Genomic DNA, 14,152 nt, shown 5'->3' on the forward strand with positions numbered 1-14,152 from the left:
TGCTTGGGCTCGTCTCGAACTCCTGAGCTCAAACGATCCGCCCACCTCGGCCTCCTCAAAAGTAATTTTATTTTTCTTGGTTGGGTTGAGTCTTGGGTAAAGATTCCCAACCATAGTTTAGCGTTTAGCACATTTTCTTATTCTAGACCAGCAAGATGAAGCACTATCTTCCATTAAGCTCTTTTAAGTTTTTATTGTTTGCTTAAAAAAGCAAAATTTAGGAATTAATTGGCTTTTTCTAGATCAGGACTAAATTTTCTAGGGAACTATAGTAAACCTAAATTTTTTCTTAAATGTTTTTATGTACTGAGGGGAAATTTGAGTTCATTGTCATTTCATTGCCATAGTGTTTTGGAATCATGATATGGCTTTCTGTGGGTGTCACAGATTACTCTCTTAATTATATGAGGACCCTATGTATAAATCATCCCTGAATGGGTTTTAGACTCTTAGATCACTTTTGTCCTTAAATATTTTCCTCTTTTTAAATCTTACAGCTATCTATTATGTATTTTAGTTTAGTGATTCAAGTATGTGAATAACATGAAACACCATTATTTATGGGTAAAAGATCTTTCAGGTTTATTAGGACAAAAAAGCTGTTCCACAGTTTTTATAGGAGCTAGAGATTAGAGTTCTAGGAACTTATATCCTGAAAGGCAGTTTCTGAAGAAATTGGCTATTCCCAAAATTTCTAATGAGGATTTAAATTATTAATTTTATGAAATTTGGCTATAATTCAGATTGAGAGTGGGAAATGCAAGCTTGCTTAGATTAAACTGCTGTAAGAAGGCAGTGATTTTACTTAGTAAGAAAAATTAAAGCTTGTGTAAAATACCAGTCTACAAAATTAAGGGCGTATATTTGTTTTTATTATCTATTTTCCTTACCTTAAATAATAATTTCTTATTACCTAGTACTAACTATTTGACATTTCACTGGTTGTCTCCTGTGTTTTGCATATAACGTGTGTTTTTGCTATTTGTAAAATTAGTTTTCTTAAAGGACTTTTGGCTTCTTAGCCAGGGTACAACGCAGTAAAGAGCACAGATAAGTAGACCATAAAACATTATTTTGGATTCTTTCTTCATGTAAAGGAAATTTTAAAGTTGGTTACATATGACCCACTCATCCCAAAGCCATGGGATATTTTCTCTCTTTGTCTTCTTTTTGGTTTTTGTAGAATTTAATGTTCTACCAGGCTGTTCAATTTATACATTTACTGTATAGAGAGATGAGGCCTGGAGAGAGAAGGCAAGTTGTGAGCAATAGTTTTAGGAAGGGACTGATGGGGAGACTTCAGGAGGGAGAGAGGAAGATTATTTAGAAATACTGGAATTTTGGATTGTTAACCTAAGCAGGGCCTAGTATGATAATGAATGTTTGTGGTCTTGTAAATTCTCTCTAGAATAGAAGTTACTTGAGAATGAGAACTATCTTACTCATTTTATATCTTGTGGTGTTTAACATAGTACATTGCATATAATAGGTACATGGCTATTTAATATATTTCTTAAAGAAGTTCCATTTGTTGCAGAAAATGCTACTGACAGTTGGGTTTTAGGGATACCATAAATTTATGTAGGCCTCTGATGACTTAGAGGAATGCTTTACCAGATAATTGGATAATAACATAACTGTCATCTAAGATGAAATCTGCCATTTCAGTAGCTCATTTCCTCTCTTGTAATACATTGAAGCCTTAGTGTTTTGCTAGTCTCTCTTGTTTTGAACTGATAGGATATATCCTAGTAGGGAAGCCTTTTGGATAGAGATGTAAGAAAGTAATACTTTTCAAGACATTTGGAATTCTAAAACAATTTGAACTAATTTAGCATTGTTCTTAATATATTTTAAAAAACATTTTATTTTAAATAATCTTATATAGAGAAGTTGACAAAATTCTATTAATATAAAGAATTTCCATGTACTCTTCAATTAGGTTCCTTAAATGTTACTTTGGTCATATTTGTTTTATCATTTTTCTCTCCTTACACACATACAAATTATTTGTTCTGAGCCAAGTAAGTTCGCCCCTTTACAAAACACTTGAATATATATTTCTTAAAAACAAGGATATTTTCTAATGTCACTGTAGTACAGTTAAATCAAAATCAGGAAATTAGCATTGAAACAATTCTTTTTTTGAAAGTTTGAAAAATAACGTTAACTTTAATGATATATTTTATTTGACCCAAATATACAAAATAGAAACAATTCTATTATCTTAAAATCTGTAGTTCTTATTCAAATTTTGCCAATTGTTCAATAATCTCCTTTTAGCCACCAAAATTTGTCTTGGTGTTAATAGGATCCAATGTGGTATCACATATTGCATTTACTTGTCTCTTTCACCTCTTCTAATCTGGGACTGTCTCTCAGCTTTTCTTTGTCTTTCAAAACCGTGACATTCTAAAATAATACAAGCCAGTTGTTTCATAGAATGGTTTTCAGTTTTGGTTTATTTCCTCATTAGATTTAGATGATAAATGTTTGCTAGAAATACCACAGAATTGATACATTCTTCTTAGTAGATCATATCAGAAGTCATGTGATGTAATTTTGTCTCATTACTAGTGGATATTATATATTTTTTAAATTTTTTAATATGGAACGCTTCATTAATTTGCATGTCTTCCTTGCGCAGGGGCCATGCTAATCTTCTCTGTATCGCTCCAATTTTAGTATATGTGCTGCTGAAGCAAGCACTAGTGGATATTATATATTTTAAAACATGTTTCTTACTTGTCCTAATAACTGATGTTTCAAGTAAGTGTTCATAGCCTGAAGATTTTTCTTTAAATAAAATTTAGCTAAACAGTTTTTTTATGAGTTAGAGATTAGAGAAGTACTTTAACACATTGACTGCCACACTAGAAAAAAAAATTTTTTCCCTGGGGTCATAATGTTTTATTACAAAAATAGAATAAAAACTTCAAAAACAAAATGATCCTTTCTAATTTAGGGAAAATTTGTTATTTTTTTGTTTTCTGTGTGTTTGAGTTATATGCAACTTGAAAAATAGTTCATGTGGCTCCTAAGATAAAGAGATGTGTGAATTACATATGCTTTGTGAGGCCCCGGGCTTAAAACTAGAGTGAGTTAAATACAACTCACATGGCAGTTAATGTGTTAAAAAATAAATTTATATTAGAGCTGGGTAAGGTGGCTCACACCTGTAATCCTAGCACTTTTGAAGACCGAGGTGGGAGGATTACTCGAGCCCTGGAGTTTGAGACCAGCGTGAGACACCCATCTCTACAAAAAATAGAAAAATTAGCCGGGCATGGTGGTGCATGCCTGTAGTCCCAGCTGCTCAGGAGGCTGAGGCAGGAGGATCACTTGAGTCTAGGAGTTTGAGGTTGCTGTGAGCTGTGATGATGCCACTGTATTCTAGCTTGGGTGACAGAGCAAGAATCTATCTACAAATAAAAGATAAATTATATTATTTTCAAAACACTTTAAAAATATTTTATAGTAACATAGTTGGCTCATTTGCTGGTAAAGGCACATGGAGATTGAGACAAGCATGCTATGTGAATGCTGCCCTCAGATTTCTAGTATGTTGCCTTAGGTGAATAAGAAGAGTGAAATAAGAATCAGAATGTAGGTTGTCAGAGTTTTCTAATTTAGGGTTTTGTTACTTAGATTATACTGATACTAAGTTAAATTCAGCATTGGAACGAGCAATAACAAATAATTTCTTCCTTTTTATCTTATTTTTATCAAGAAATGTGACTTCTGTCAGGTAGATATTTGTGGTGGTGATATGTTCCAGGTGACAGGAACAAATGTAGAATTGTATACACTTTGTATTTCTTTTAGCTTCCCGTGTTGCTGAGACGTTCGTTAATATTTTTTCCTGTTTAGCAATTAGGAAGAACCTTTGCCGATAAATTATAATATTGCTAATTCAGGTGTCCATTCTTCTCATCTCCCTCCGTATTTAACCCTAGTAGATTAATTGTGCTGAGTGGGGGATAGGGGAAACCCTTAGCACATAAGTGGTTTTATACTTTTTCAGATCCCCCTGAGTCCAGCCATGCCGGCTCCCATTTGGCTGGGACTGCCAGCATGCCCCATGCTGAGATGATCCAGTTACTGAAGGACTGCCCACGCAGGGAGCCGGCCTATTGGGAGGGGGTTGGGTGAGTTCATTTCTTTCATTTTTAAGGAAAAAAAGTTACATGGTGTGGCTTGGCAAGAAAGCACACCTTATAAATAAAAATAAATTGTTGGACCCTCTTGTGGCTTAGCCATCCCACCTCTTGTATCATTTCTTCATGATACCATGCTTCTAAGTAGAACAAGTTTAAAGAACCTTATGTTAAATTTGAATTTTTTTTTTTAATAAAAAGAAATTAGTAAATTTTATAATAGACTCTATTAAAAGATTATTTAATATGCTAAAAATGAAACTTAGTCTCACATTAATCTTTTTAGTGATAAATTTCATTTTAGGGTAACTTTAAATATGTATCCTGTTATTCTGAGCATTAGAATCTGTTTATCTATACTGTGAAGATTTTCCAAGGCTAGATGAAGAGGACTAGCTTTTATGGGACACATAATTTGTTTTTAATTCCTGCCAGGGTCATGATGTGTCTTGCTCTGTGATTTATCGGATATCTCTGAAATATCGTTGTCTTTGGATTACTTATAGTATTACTATCCATGTGGAGAATGGAATCTTAGATAAATTGTATTTGCTTACTCTTTCTAACATTTTGAAATTTAGTTCTAGGGAACTAGAACTGGGAAATTCTGTGTCTGTGGAAAGTAGCCTCTGAGTCATGGATAGAGTTTATATTCTGTAAAGCTATAAAATGTCTTTGTCAGACCCATACTAAGGATGATTATTGGGGAACAATATGTTGAATTTTAATCAGGCAACAAAAAAAGAGTCAGCCAAAGAAACCAATAACATGCAGTTGCCTGTAATTCTTAAAAGGCAGATTGGCCTTTAAAGTTAGAGAACTTAGCCAGAAATGGATTTCTTACATATAGTCTACTCACTCAGTGCAGGGCCTGTTTCTACCTCTTGTGTTGCCTTGGTTCTGTGAGTTTGTTTCTCTGATGGTTATTTCCTCAGTGTTTAAATCTTCTTTTTGCTTTTTTAAAATCCACCCAAGATTGCACTTCAATGTTTAAATCTTAATTGGCATTATATTACAGCTTATTAAATTTTATTAAACCTATTTGCTTTTTTCCTGACAAGGGCGTAGATGTTCTTTGTTACCTCTGGGATTTATTTCCTCTGAGCCATTTCCTGGTAGCCTTTTTTTTAGGGGCTTATAATTTCATATCCAATAATCTCTAGCTGTTTTTTTGCCTGTAGCCTCATCTTAACACTAGCTTGTCCTGCCTGCTGTCTGCAGACTGCTTCTTTTTAATGTTACTCCTCTCAGGTTAGTTCCTTCCACTTAACAACCTGAAGTTAAGTTCATCCAGTCTCTAAGTGCCATTGATGTGCTTAGCTGATTTAGGTAATAGACTCAAGTATTCTGAAGGTTATGTAGTCTTTTTTCCTAATCACTTGAAACAAATTTTTTCTGAAATAGGCTATACTTTACCATTGCTTCATTATTTCGTTTAGTTTGCATTTTGGCTAGTGGACGTTTTTCTTCGTAATTATATGCTTTAAAGCATTACAATCATGGGGTTTGGTGGGTTTTTTTTTTTTTTTTTTAATACATTTAAACAGAGAAATGGTGGTATCATGACAAATGAACTGGGTTCTAACTTGCTAACTAGTTCTATATGATGAGTATGAGGCATGGGAGGTTTGAGGAGACAGAAGATGTGTGTCCTGTGTCCAGGAGAGTGGGAAGGCAAATGGACTAAAGGAACATTGCTGGGCAGTGTTGAGGACCCATTTGAGGTTCCTGATAATGAATTTATCTTGAGACTACTCACTGTTGTTGTATTTTTAATTCTAGCCACGTTTAAGCTGAACATGTGCAGGCCAGGAATAAATAGATGTAAGTTAATCAGGGTTATGGTTTTTCCAAGTAAATGTAATAGAACAAGAGAGAAGGAAACCGTAGGTTTATGTGAGATTGATTATCATGATTGCCTTGAATTTAATCAGGGTAAAGAAGGATGCTGGGGAAGGGTAGTGAAAATGTGATAAAATTAATAGATTTAAGGTCCTGGTGAGATTGAAGGATTGTAGAGTTGGGGAACCTAGAGGGAGCAAATTTGAAAGATATGAGGGTATGTTCAAAGAGTTGTATGAAATTAATGAGAATTTAGAAAGCTTATAGTTAATAATGTATTCTTGGGAATGAGTTCTTCAAGTATGGGGAGAGAACAGAGAAGTTTGAGACACCAGTAGGTCAAAGGTTGGAGGTTTCCTTGTCTGTGATTAGTATTTATGTTGTTCTTATACTCACTGATACTTTTAATAAGAAAATGTGCCTCAGAGTTTAGGCAAAAATATTTAAACATTATACTTTCTACTTCAAAGCATAGAATGCCCTGGATTAGAACAAACATTGAAAGGATGAAAATCAATCTTGTTTCAAGAACAGTACTTTTTAAACTCCTCAGATATTGCTATTGTCTAGATCAGGCAACCTTAATCTGGGGTCCATGCATGGGCTCTCTAAAATTGTGTGCGTAGTTTTTATGTGTTTCTGGGGAAAGAGTTTACAGATGTCATTAAAATATTTAGGAACCACTATTGTATATATAAACAGAACTAGGTACATAGCAAAATGTCTAATATTAGAGTATAGTTTTTTAAGTCTCATTATCAAGAGAATTTTATATTGATATGGCAAAAACATTAGCTAACATTCATGTCTTTGTTTTTTCAGGGACACAGTGTTTATGAGAAATGAATATGTAGTTTTACCTGAGTGGGTGGGGAAGAGGGCCTTTAAAATGCTTAAATATGGCTTTGTTAAATTAGTTTTTAAAATTAATTTTGCTCCTATTCTTAAATTCTAGTATATGACTCTGAACCCTTCTACTAAGAGGAAGAATACTGGATCCCCAGACAGGAAACCCTCAAAGAAATCTAAAACAGACACCTCTTCTCTGAGTTCACCACTAAATCCTAAGTTATGGTGTCATGTACATCTGAAGAAATCGTTGAATGGGTCGCCACTCAAAGTAAAGAACTCAAAGAATTCCAAATCTCCAGAAGAACATCTGGAAGAAGTAATGAAGATGATGTCACCCAACAAGCTACACGCTAACTTTCACATTCCCAAGAAAGGCCCACCTGCCAAGAAACCAGGGAAACACAGTGACAAACCTCTGAAGGCAAAGGGCAGAAGCAAAGGCATCCTGAATGGACAGAAATCCACAGGGAATTCCAAATCCCCCAAAAAGGGATTGAAGACTCCTAAAACCAAAATGAAGCAGATGACTTTGTTGGATATGGCCAAAGGCACACAGAAGATGACACGAGCCCCACGGAATTCTGGGGGTACACCTAGGTCCTCTAGTAAACCTCATAAACATCTGCCTCCTGCTGCACTACACCTGATTGCCTACTACAAAGAAAACAAAGATAGGGAGGACAAGAAGAGTGCCCTGTCTTGTGTTATCTCCAAAACAGCTCGTCTTCTCTCTAGTGAAGATAGAGCTCGTCTTCCGGAAGAATTGCGAAGTATTGTTCAAAAACGCTATGAGCTTCTAGAGCACAAAAAGAGGTGGGCCTCTATGTCTGAAGAGCAACGGAAAGAATATTTGAAAAAGAAAAGAGAGGAGCTGAAAGAAAAGTTGAAGGAAAAAGCCAAAGAGCGGAGAGAGAAAGAACTGCTTGAGAAATTAGAAAAACAAAAGCGGTATGAGGACCAAGAATTAACTGGCAAAAACCTTCCAACATTTAGATTGGTGGATACCCCTGAAGGGCTGCCCAACACACTCTTTGGGGATGTGGCCATGGTGGTGGAATTCTTGAGCTGTTATTCTGGGCTACTCTTACCAGATGCCCAGTATCCTATTACTGCTGTGTCCCTTATGGAAGCCTTGAGTGCAGATAAAGGTGGCTTTTTATACCTGAATAGAGTGTTGGTTATCCTTTTACAGACCTTACTACAAGACGAAATAGCAGAAGACTATGGTGAATTGGGAATGAAGCTGTCAGAAATCCCCCTGACTCTGCATTCTGTTTCAGAGCTGGTACGCCTCTGCTTGCGCAGATCTGATGTTCAGGAGGAAAGCGAGGGCTCAGACACAGATGACAATAAAGATTCAGCACCATTTGAGGACAATGAGGTACAAGATGAGTTCCTAGAGAAGCTGGAGACCTCTGAATTTTTTGAGTTAACATCAGAAGAGAAGCTACAAATCTTGACAGCACTGTGCCACCGGATCCTCATGACATACTCAGTACAAGACCACATGGAGACCAGACAGCAGATGTCTGCAGAGTTGTGGAAGGAGCGGCTTGCTGTGTTGAAGGAAGAAAATGATAAGAAGAGAGCAGAGAAGCAGAAACGAAAAGAAATGGAAGCCAGAAATAAAGAAAACGGAAAAGAGGAGAATGGGTTAGGCAAAACTGATAGGAAAAAAGAAATTGTGAAGTTTGAGCCCCAAGTAGATACAGAAGCTGAAGACATGATTAGTGCTGTGAAGAGCAGAAGGCTTCTCGCCATTCAAGCCAAGAAGGAACGGGAAATCCAGGAAAGAGAAATGAAAGGTAAAATTTTATGCCGAGATTAAAGGGGAATCCCTTTAGAAGTTGTAACAGAAAGGAAACTACTGAGGTAATGGTAGGGTCTCCAGTGTCATAACTGTTTACTTATTTCTGTATGTAATAACCCAGCATCTATGAGGTATGTAATATTTTAGCAGGAGTGTTCAGCCAGGTATTCTGCATTTAATAATAAGTAAATGTGATGTTGCCTTTTTTCTGGGTTTAGTAAGGGACCAAATCCCTTGCTAAAGTAGGCATACTGGAAACAACATACAACTTGGGAGTTGGCTGACCTGGGTTCAAATCCTAGCTATGATTTAGCTATAGAGTATTTCTCTGGGCAAGTTAGTTATCCATGCCTCACCTTCCCCATATACTTGGTCAGATTACTGTAATAGTTGAACGACAAAAGTATTTGAAGCCCCTAGCACAGTCACCACCAATTCAGTAATCTTGCTCCTATTTTTATATATATATATATATATATATATATTTTTTTTTTTTTTTTTCCTTTCTTTCTTTCTTTTTTTCTTTGAGACAGGGTCTTGCTCTGTTGCCCAGGCTAGAGTGCAGTGACATCATCATAGCTCACTGCAATCTCAAACTCCTAGACTCAAACAATCCTCTTGCCTTAGCCTCCCAAGTAGCTGGAACTACAGGCACATACCACCATGCCCGGCTACTCTTCCTCCCCCACTCCATCCTCCCCTCATTTTTCTGTTTTTGGTAGAGATGGGGTCTCGCTCTTGCTCAGGCTGGTCTCGAACTCCTGAGCTTGAGCGATCCTCCCACCTTGGCCTCCCAGAGTGCTAGGATTACAGGTGTGAGCCAACACCCCTGACCCCTATTATAATTTAAGAACTTAAAAATTTTGGGCTTTGATGGCACCATTAAATCTGAACTTTTAAAAAAAAAACTTTATTAAATAATTCACATGCTATACAATTCATTTATTGTGTACAATTCAATATTTTAAAAATATATTCACAGCTATGTGTAGCCATCACCATAGTCAATTTTGTAAAGTTTTTATCACCTCAGAAAGAAACTCTGTTACAAACTCAAAAGGATTGGGTTAAAAAAAAAAAAAAAAGAAAGAAACTCTTGTACCCTTTAGCCGTCATCACCCCAACTGTCTATCCTCCCCAGCCCAAAGCAGTCACCAGTCTACTTTTTTTGTCTGTATAAACTTGCCTATAAATATCATATAATATATAGTCTTTTGTGACTGGCTTCTTTCACTTACCATAATGTTTTCAAGGTTCAGTCTTGTTTTAGCCTGTAAAACATTTATGCTAAGTGAAAGAAGCCAGTCACAAAAGACCCACCTCTATTTACTTCCAAAACATTTTCAAAAGAAAACACAAAAGTCATTCTGTTCCCCTGTCCCCAGTTCTGGCAGCCACCAGTCTGCTTTCTGTCTCTATGGGTTACCTATTCTGGATAGTTCATATAAATGGAATAATATGATATGTGGCCTTTTATGTCTGGCTTTTCTTCATTTAGCATGTTTTCAAGGTTCATCTATCTTTTGGCATGTACCAGTGCTTCATTCCTTTTTATGGCTGAATAATAGTCCGTTGTTTGGATATACCACATTTTGTTTATTGTTCATCAGTTGATAGACATTTAGATTGTTTCTACCTTTTGGCAAATATGAATGATGCCGCTATGAACATTTGTGTACAACTTTTTGTGTAGACATATATTTTCATTTCTCTTAGGTAAATACCTAGGAATGGAATGGTTGGGTCATGTGGTCATATTTAACCATTTGAGAAACTACCAATCTGTTTTCCAAAGTGGCTGCATAATTTTACATTTCCACCAGCAACATATGAGGGTTCTGATTTTTCTTGCCTCCTCACCAACACTTGTTATCTTACTTTTTTGTTTGTTTGTTTGTTTGTTTGTTTTGTTTTTTTGAGACAGAGTCTCCTTCTGTTGCCCGGGCTAGCGTGCCATGGCGTCAACCTAGTCCACAGCAACTTTAAACTCCAGGGCTCAAGCAATCCTACTGCCTCAGCCTCCCGAGTAGCTGGGACTACAGGCATGCGGCACCATGCCCAGCTGATTTTTTCTATATATTTTTAGTTGTCCAGCTAATTTCTTTCCATTTTTAGTAGAGATGGGGTCTTGCTTTTGTGCGGGCTGGTCTCAAACTCCTGAGCTCAAAGGATCCACCCACCTCGGCCTCCCAGAGAGCCCTCCACTGGCTCTTATCTGACTTTTTGACTACAGCCATCCTAGTGTGTGTGAATTGGTATCTCATTGTGGTTTTTTTTTTTTTTTTTTTTTTTTTTGTTGTTGTTGAGACAGAGTCTCACTTTGTTGCCCAGGCTAGAGTGAGTGCCGTGGCGTCAGCTTAGCTCACAGCAACCTCAAACTCCTGGGCTTAAGCGATCCTACTGCCTCAGCCTCCCGAGTAGCTGGGACTACAGGCATGCGCCACTATGCCCGGCTAATTTTTTCTATATAGATTTTTAGGTGTCCATATAATGTCTTTCTATTTTTAGTAGAGACGGGGTCTCGCTCAGGCTGGTCTCGAACTCCTGACCTTGAGCAATCCACCCGCCTCGGCCTCCCAGAGTGCTAGGATTACAGGCGTGAGCCACCGCGCCCGGCCTCATTGTGGTTTTGATTTGCATTTCCTTGGCAGCTGATGATGATGAGCAGTTTTTCATGTGTCTGTTGGTCATTTGCATATCTTTGGAGAAGTGTTGAAGTGTTAATTCAGATCTTTTGCCCATTATTAAATTGAATTCTTTATCTTTTTTTTTTTTTGGAGACAGTGTCTCGCCAAGTCGCCTGGGCTAGAGTGCCATGGTGACAAACTAGCTCACAACAACCTCAAACTCCTGGGCTCAAGTGATCCTCCTGCCTCAGCCTCCTGAGTAGCTGGGACTACAGGCGCATGCCACTGCACCCAGCTAATTTTTCTATTTTTAGTAGAGACGGGGTCTCGCTGTTGCTCAGGCTGGTCTTGAACTCCTGAGGTCAAGCAGTCCTCCCAGAGTGTTAGGATTACAGGTGTGCACCTCCAAACCTGGCCAAAGTTTTAAGAGTTCTTTATATATTCTAGATACAACTTCCTATCAGGTACATGGCCTGTAATTATTTTCACCCATTTTATATGTTGTCCTTTCGCTTCCTTGATAGTATTATAAAAAGCACAAAAGTTTTTAATTTTGATAAGGTTCAGTATATCTATTTTTTCTTTTGTTGCTAATAGATTTCATGTTACATTTAAGAATTCATTGCCAAGTCCAAGGTCATAAAGATTTACTCCTATATTTTCTTCTAAACGTCTTACAGTTTCAGCTCTTACGTTTAGATCTTTGATTCATTGAGTTAATTTTTATAGTTAAGTTAAGAGTCCAGCTTTATTCTCTCTCATGTGCTTGTCTAGTTGTTTTGGTATCATTTGTTGAAAAGATTAATCTTTCCCCATTGAATGGACTTGGCACCCTTGTCAAAAATCATTTTTTCTGGACTCTGAATTCCATTCCGTTGATCTCTGTGTTAATCTTTATGCTGATCCTACACTATCTTGATTGCTTTGTGGTAAGTTTCAAAATGGAGAAATGTGAGTCTTCCAACTTGTTCTTTTTCAAGATTGTTTTGACTATTCTGGGTCTCTTGCAATTCCAGATGAATTTTAGAATCACCTATGTCAGTTTCTACAAAGAGACCATCTGGGATTCTGGTAGAGATTGTGTTAAATCTCTTGGTTTTACTTTGGATCGGTTTGGTAGATCAGTTTTGAGATTATTGCCATCTTAACTATGTTAAGTCTTCTGATCGGATCCATGAACATGAGATTTTTTTATCCATTTATGTAGATCTTCTTTCATTTTCTATTTGTATTTTGTAGTTCTCAGAGTATAAATTTTGTACTTCTTTTATTAAATTTATTTCTAAATAAATCTTGACATCCAAGGGTTCTTGTTTGCCATCGTTCATTCCATATTTGTGTCTCCCTTCTTGCATCATGAGAAACCTGGCAACCATCAATATCCGTATTTACTTATTAGATTAATCTTGCACTGTACACATAATTAGTTTTAGAATTGCTATATCCATTCCATTATGAGCTATAAATCTAAAATTCAACTGGGCATGGTGGCGTGTCCCTGTAGTCCCAGCTATTCAGGAGGCTAAGGTGGGAGGATCACTAGAGCCCAGGAGACTATAGTAAGCTATGATCGTGCCACTGTATTCCAGCCTACGCCACAGAACAAGACCCCACCCATCTCTTAAGGAAAAAAAATTATTTAGATTCAGATTTTTCTTACAGTTCTTTTTGTCCTTAAGATGAAACTATTTTGATTACTGTTATAGTTTCCAATCTCATGATGAAAGTTTCCAGCTTATAAAATGAAGATGGTAAATACTGTTTATTTGTCAAAGTCAAATGTAAAGTATTAGATAAATACCTAGAATTAGTCTTTCATGTTGGAGCTTTTAGATTAAGTCAAACAACCTTGTTACTTGAATAGTTCTTTCATTAGAAAACACGTTTCTTTCAAAACAGATTCTAGTTTATACTGCTTAAGGCTATTGAAATGTTTTTATACATATGTGCATAGTGTGCATGAATATATATATGTACTTTTCATTTAAAGACCTATAAAGTATGACTGCTTTCCAGATAAAGCAGCATGTAGGTTAACTTTACATATATCACACTTCAGCTGTGTTTTACCTGAAATGTAATTTCTTCTTGAATTTCTGAAGTGTTCCTCTATGTTTTATATTTATCTTAACATAGGAGAAATGAAAGGAAGATGCTATTATTTATATAGAAACAAAGGACAGAATATTAATATTTTACCAAGGTCAGTATTTGATTTAGAGTTCAGGTCTTTGGACATCTAATTTAGTGCTGTAACCTCTGAAACTAAACTTGGTTTTCTTTTGGTGACTTAACCTAAGCTGATTCATTTTTGTTTGTTTGTGTCCTCATGAGAATCAGCATTTCCTTGATCGTACCTGGGCCATTACTGTGTGTCTTTATTATTTACCTTTGCACTGTTCTCTACCATAACCGTTGTTGCAAACAGAGTTCCATTCAAGCTAGTAAATGGTTTATCAAAGGTAACAAATTCCATTTTAGTTTTAAATAAGTGGGATTTATCTTAAATTTTTAAAATAACATCTTTAGATAGATGCATTTTGCAGATTCTCACCATGTTATAGATGTTATCATTAGTAGATGTGATATCAGGGTGGGACATTCTGGCATTGTAAACAGTGCTCTATACCTTATAGTATCAGCCGTGGGGAAAAAAACCTCAAAAGGCAAGATTATTGAGCTGCTTTTGTTGTTGAGGGAAATTTCTGTTTGAATAAAATAAACCCATTTAATGAATGATCAGAAATAATTAATTTTTTCTTCATTAACAAGAGTGACTCATTGAATAGACAATTGGTATTCAGTGTATAATAATTATTAACCACAATTGCTTCCCTGCCCTTGCTTTCTTAGTTCTTTTTTCT

At 36.3% G+C, this 14,152-nt stretch overlaps 1 protein-coding gene and 1 non-coding gene across 3 annotated transcripts in view; one reads left to right on the plus strand and one right to left on the minus strand.

Moving 5' to 3' along the window:
- The window catches only part of BAZ1B (bromodomain adjacent to zinc finger domain 1B), a 73,619-nt gene that overhangs the window by 32,230 nt on the left and 27,237 nt on the right, over nucleotides 1-14,152 (plus strand). For both annotated transcript variants that reach the window (XM_069486327.1, XM_069486326.1), the window contains exon 7: nucleotides 6,955-8,656. In XM_069486327.1, coding sequence (XP_069342428.1) covers nucleotides 6,955-8,656 — 1,702 coding nt within the window. The remainder of the gene's footprint in view (nucleotides 1-6,954; nucleotides 8,657-14,152) is intronic.
- On the minus strand, nucleotides 2,603-2,709 carry LOC138394907 (U6 spliceosomal RNA). Its single transcript, XR_011235425.1, has one exon. It is a non-coding gene; the product is annotated as a U6 spliceosomal RNA (small nuclear RNA).

The sequence above is a fragment of the Eulemur rufifrons genome, chromosome 14 (genome assembly GCF_041146395.1).
Source record: "Eulemur rufifrons isolate Redbay chromosome 14, OSU_ERuf_1, whole genome shotgun sequence".
NCBI classification, from domain to species: Eukaryota; Metazoa; Chordata; class Mammalia; order Primates; family Lemuridae; genus Eulemur; species Eulemur rufifrons.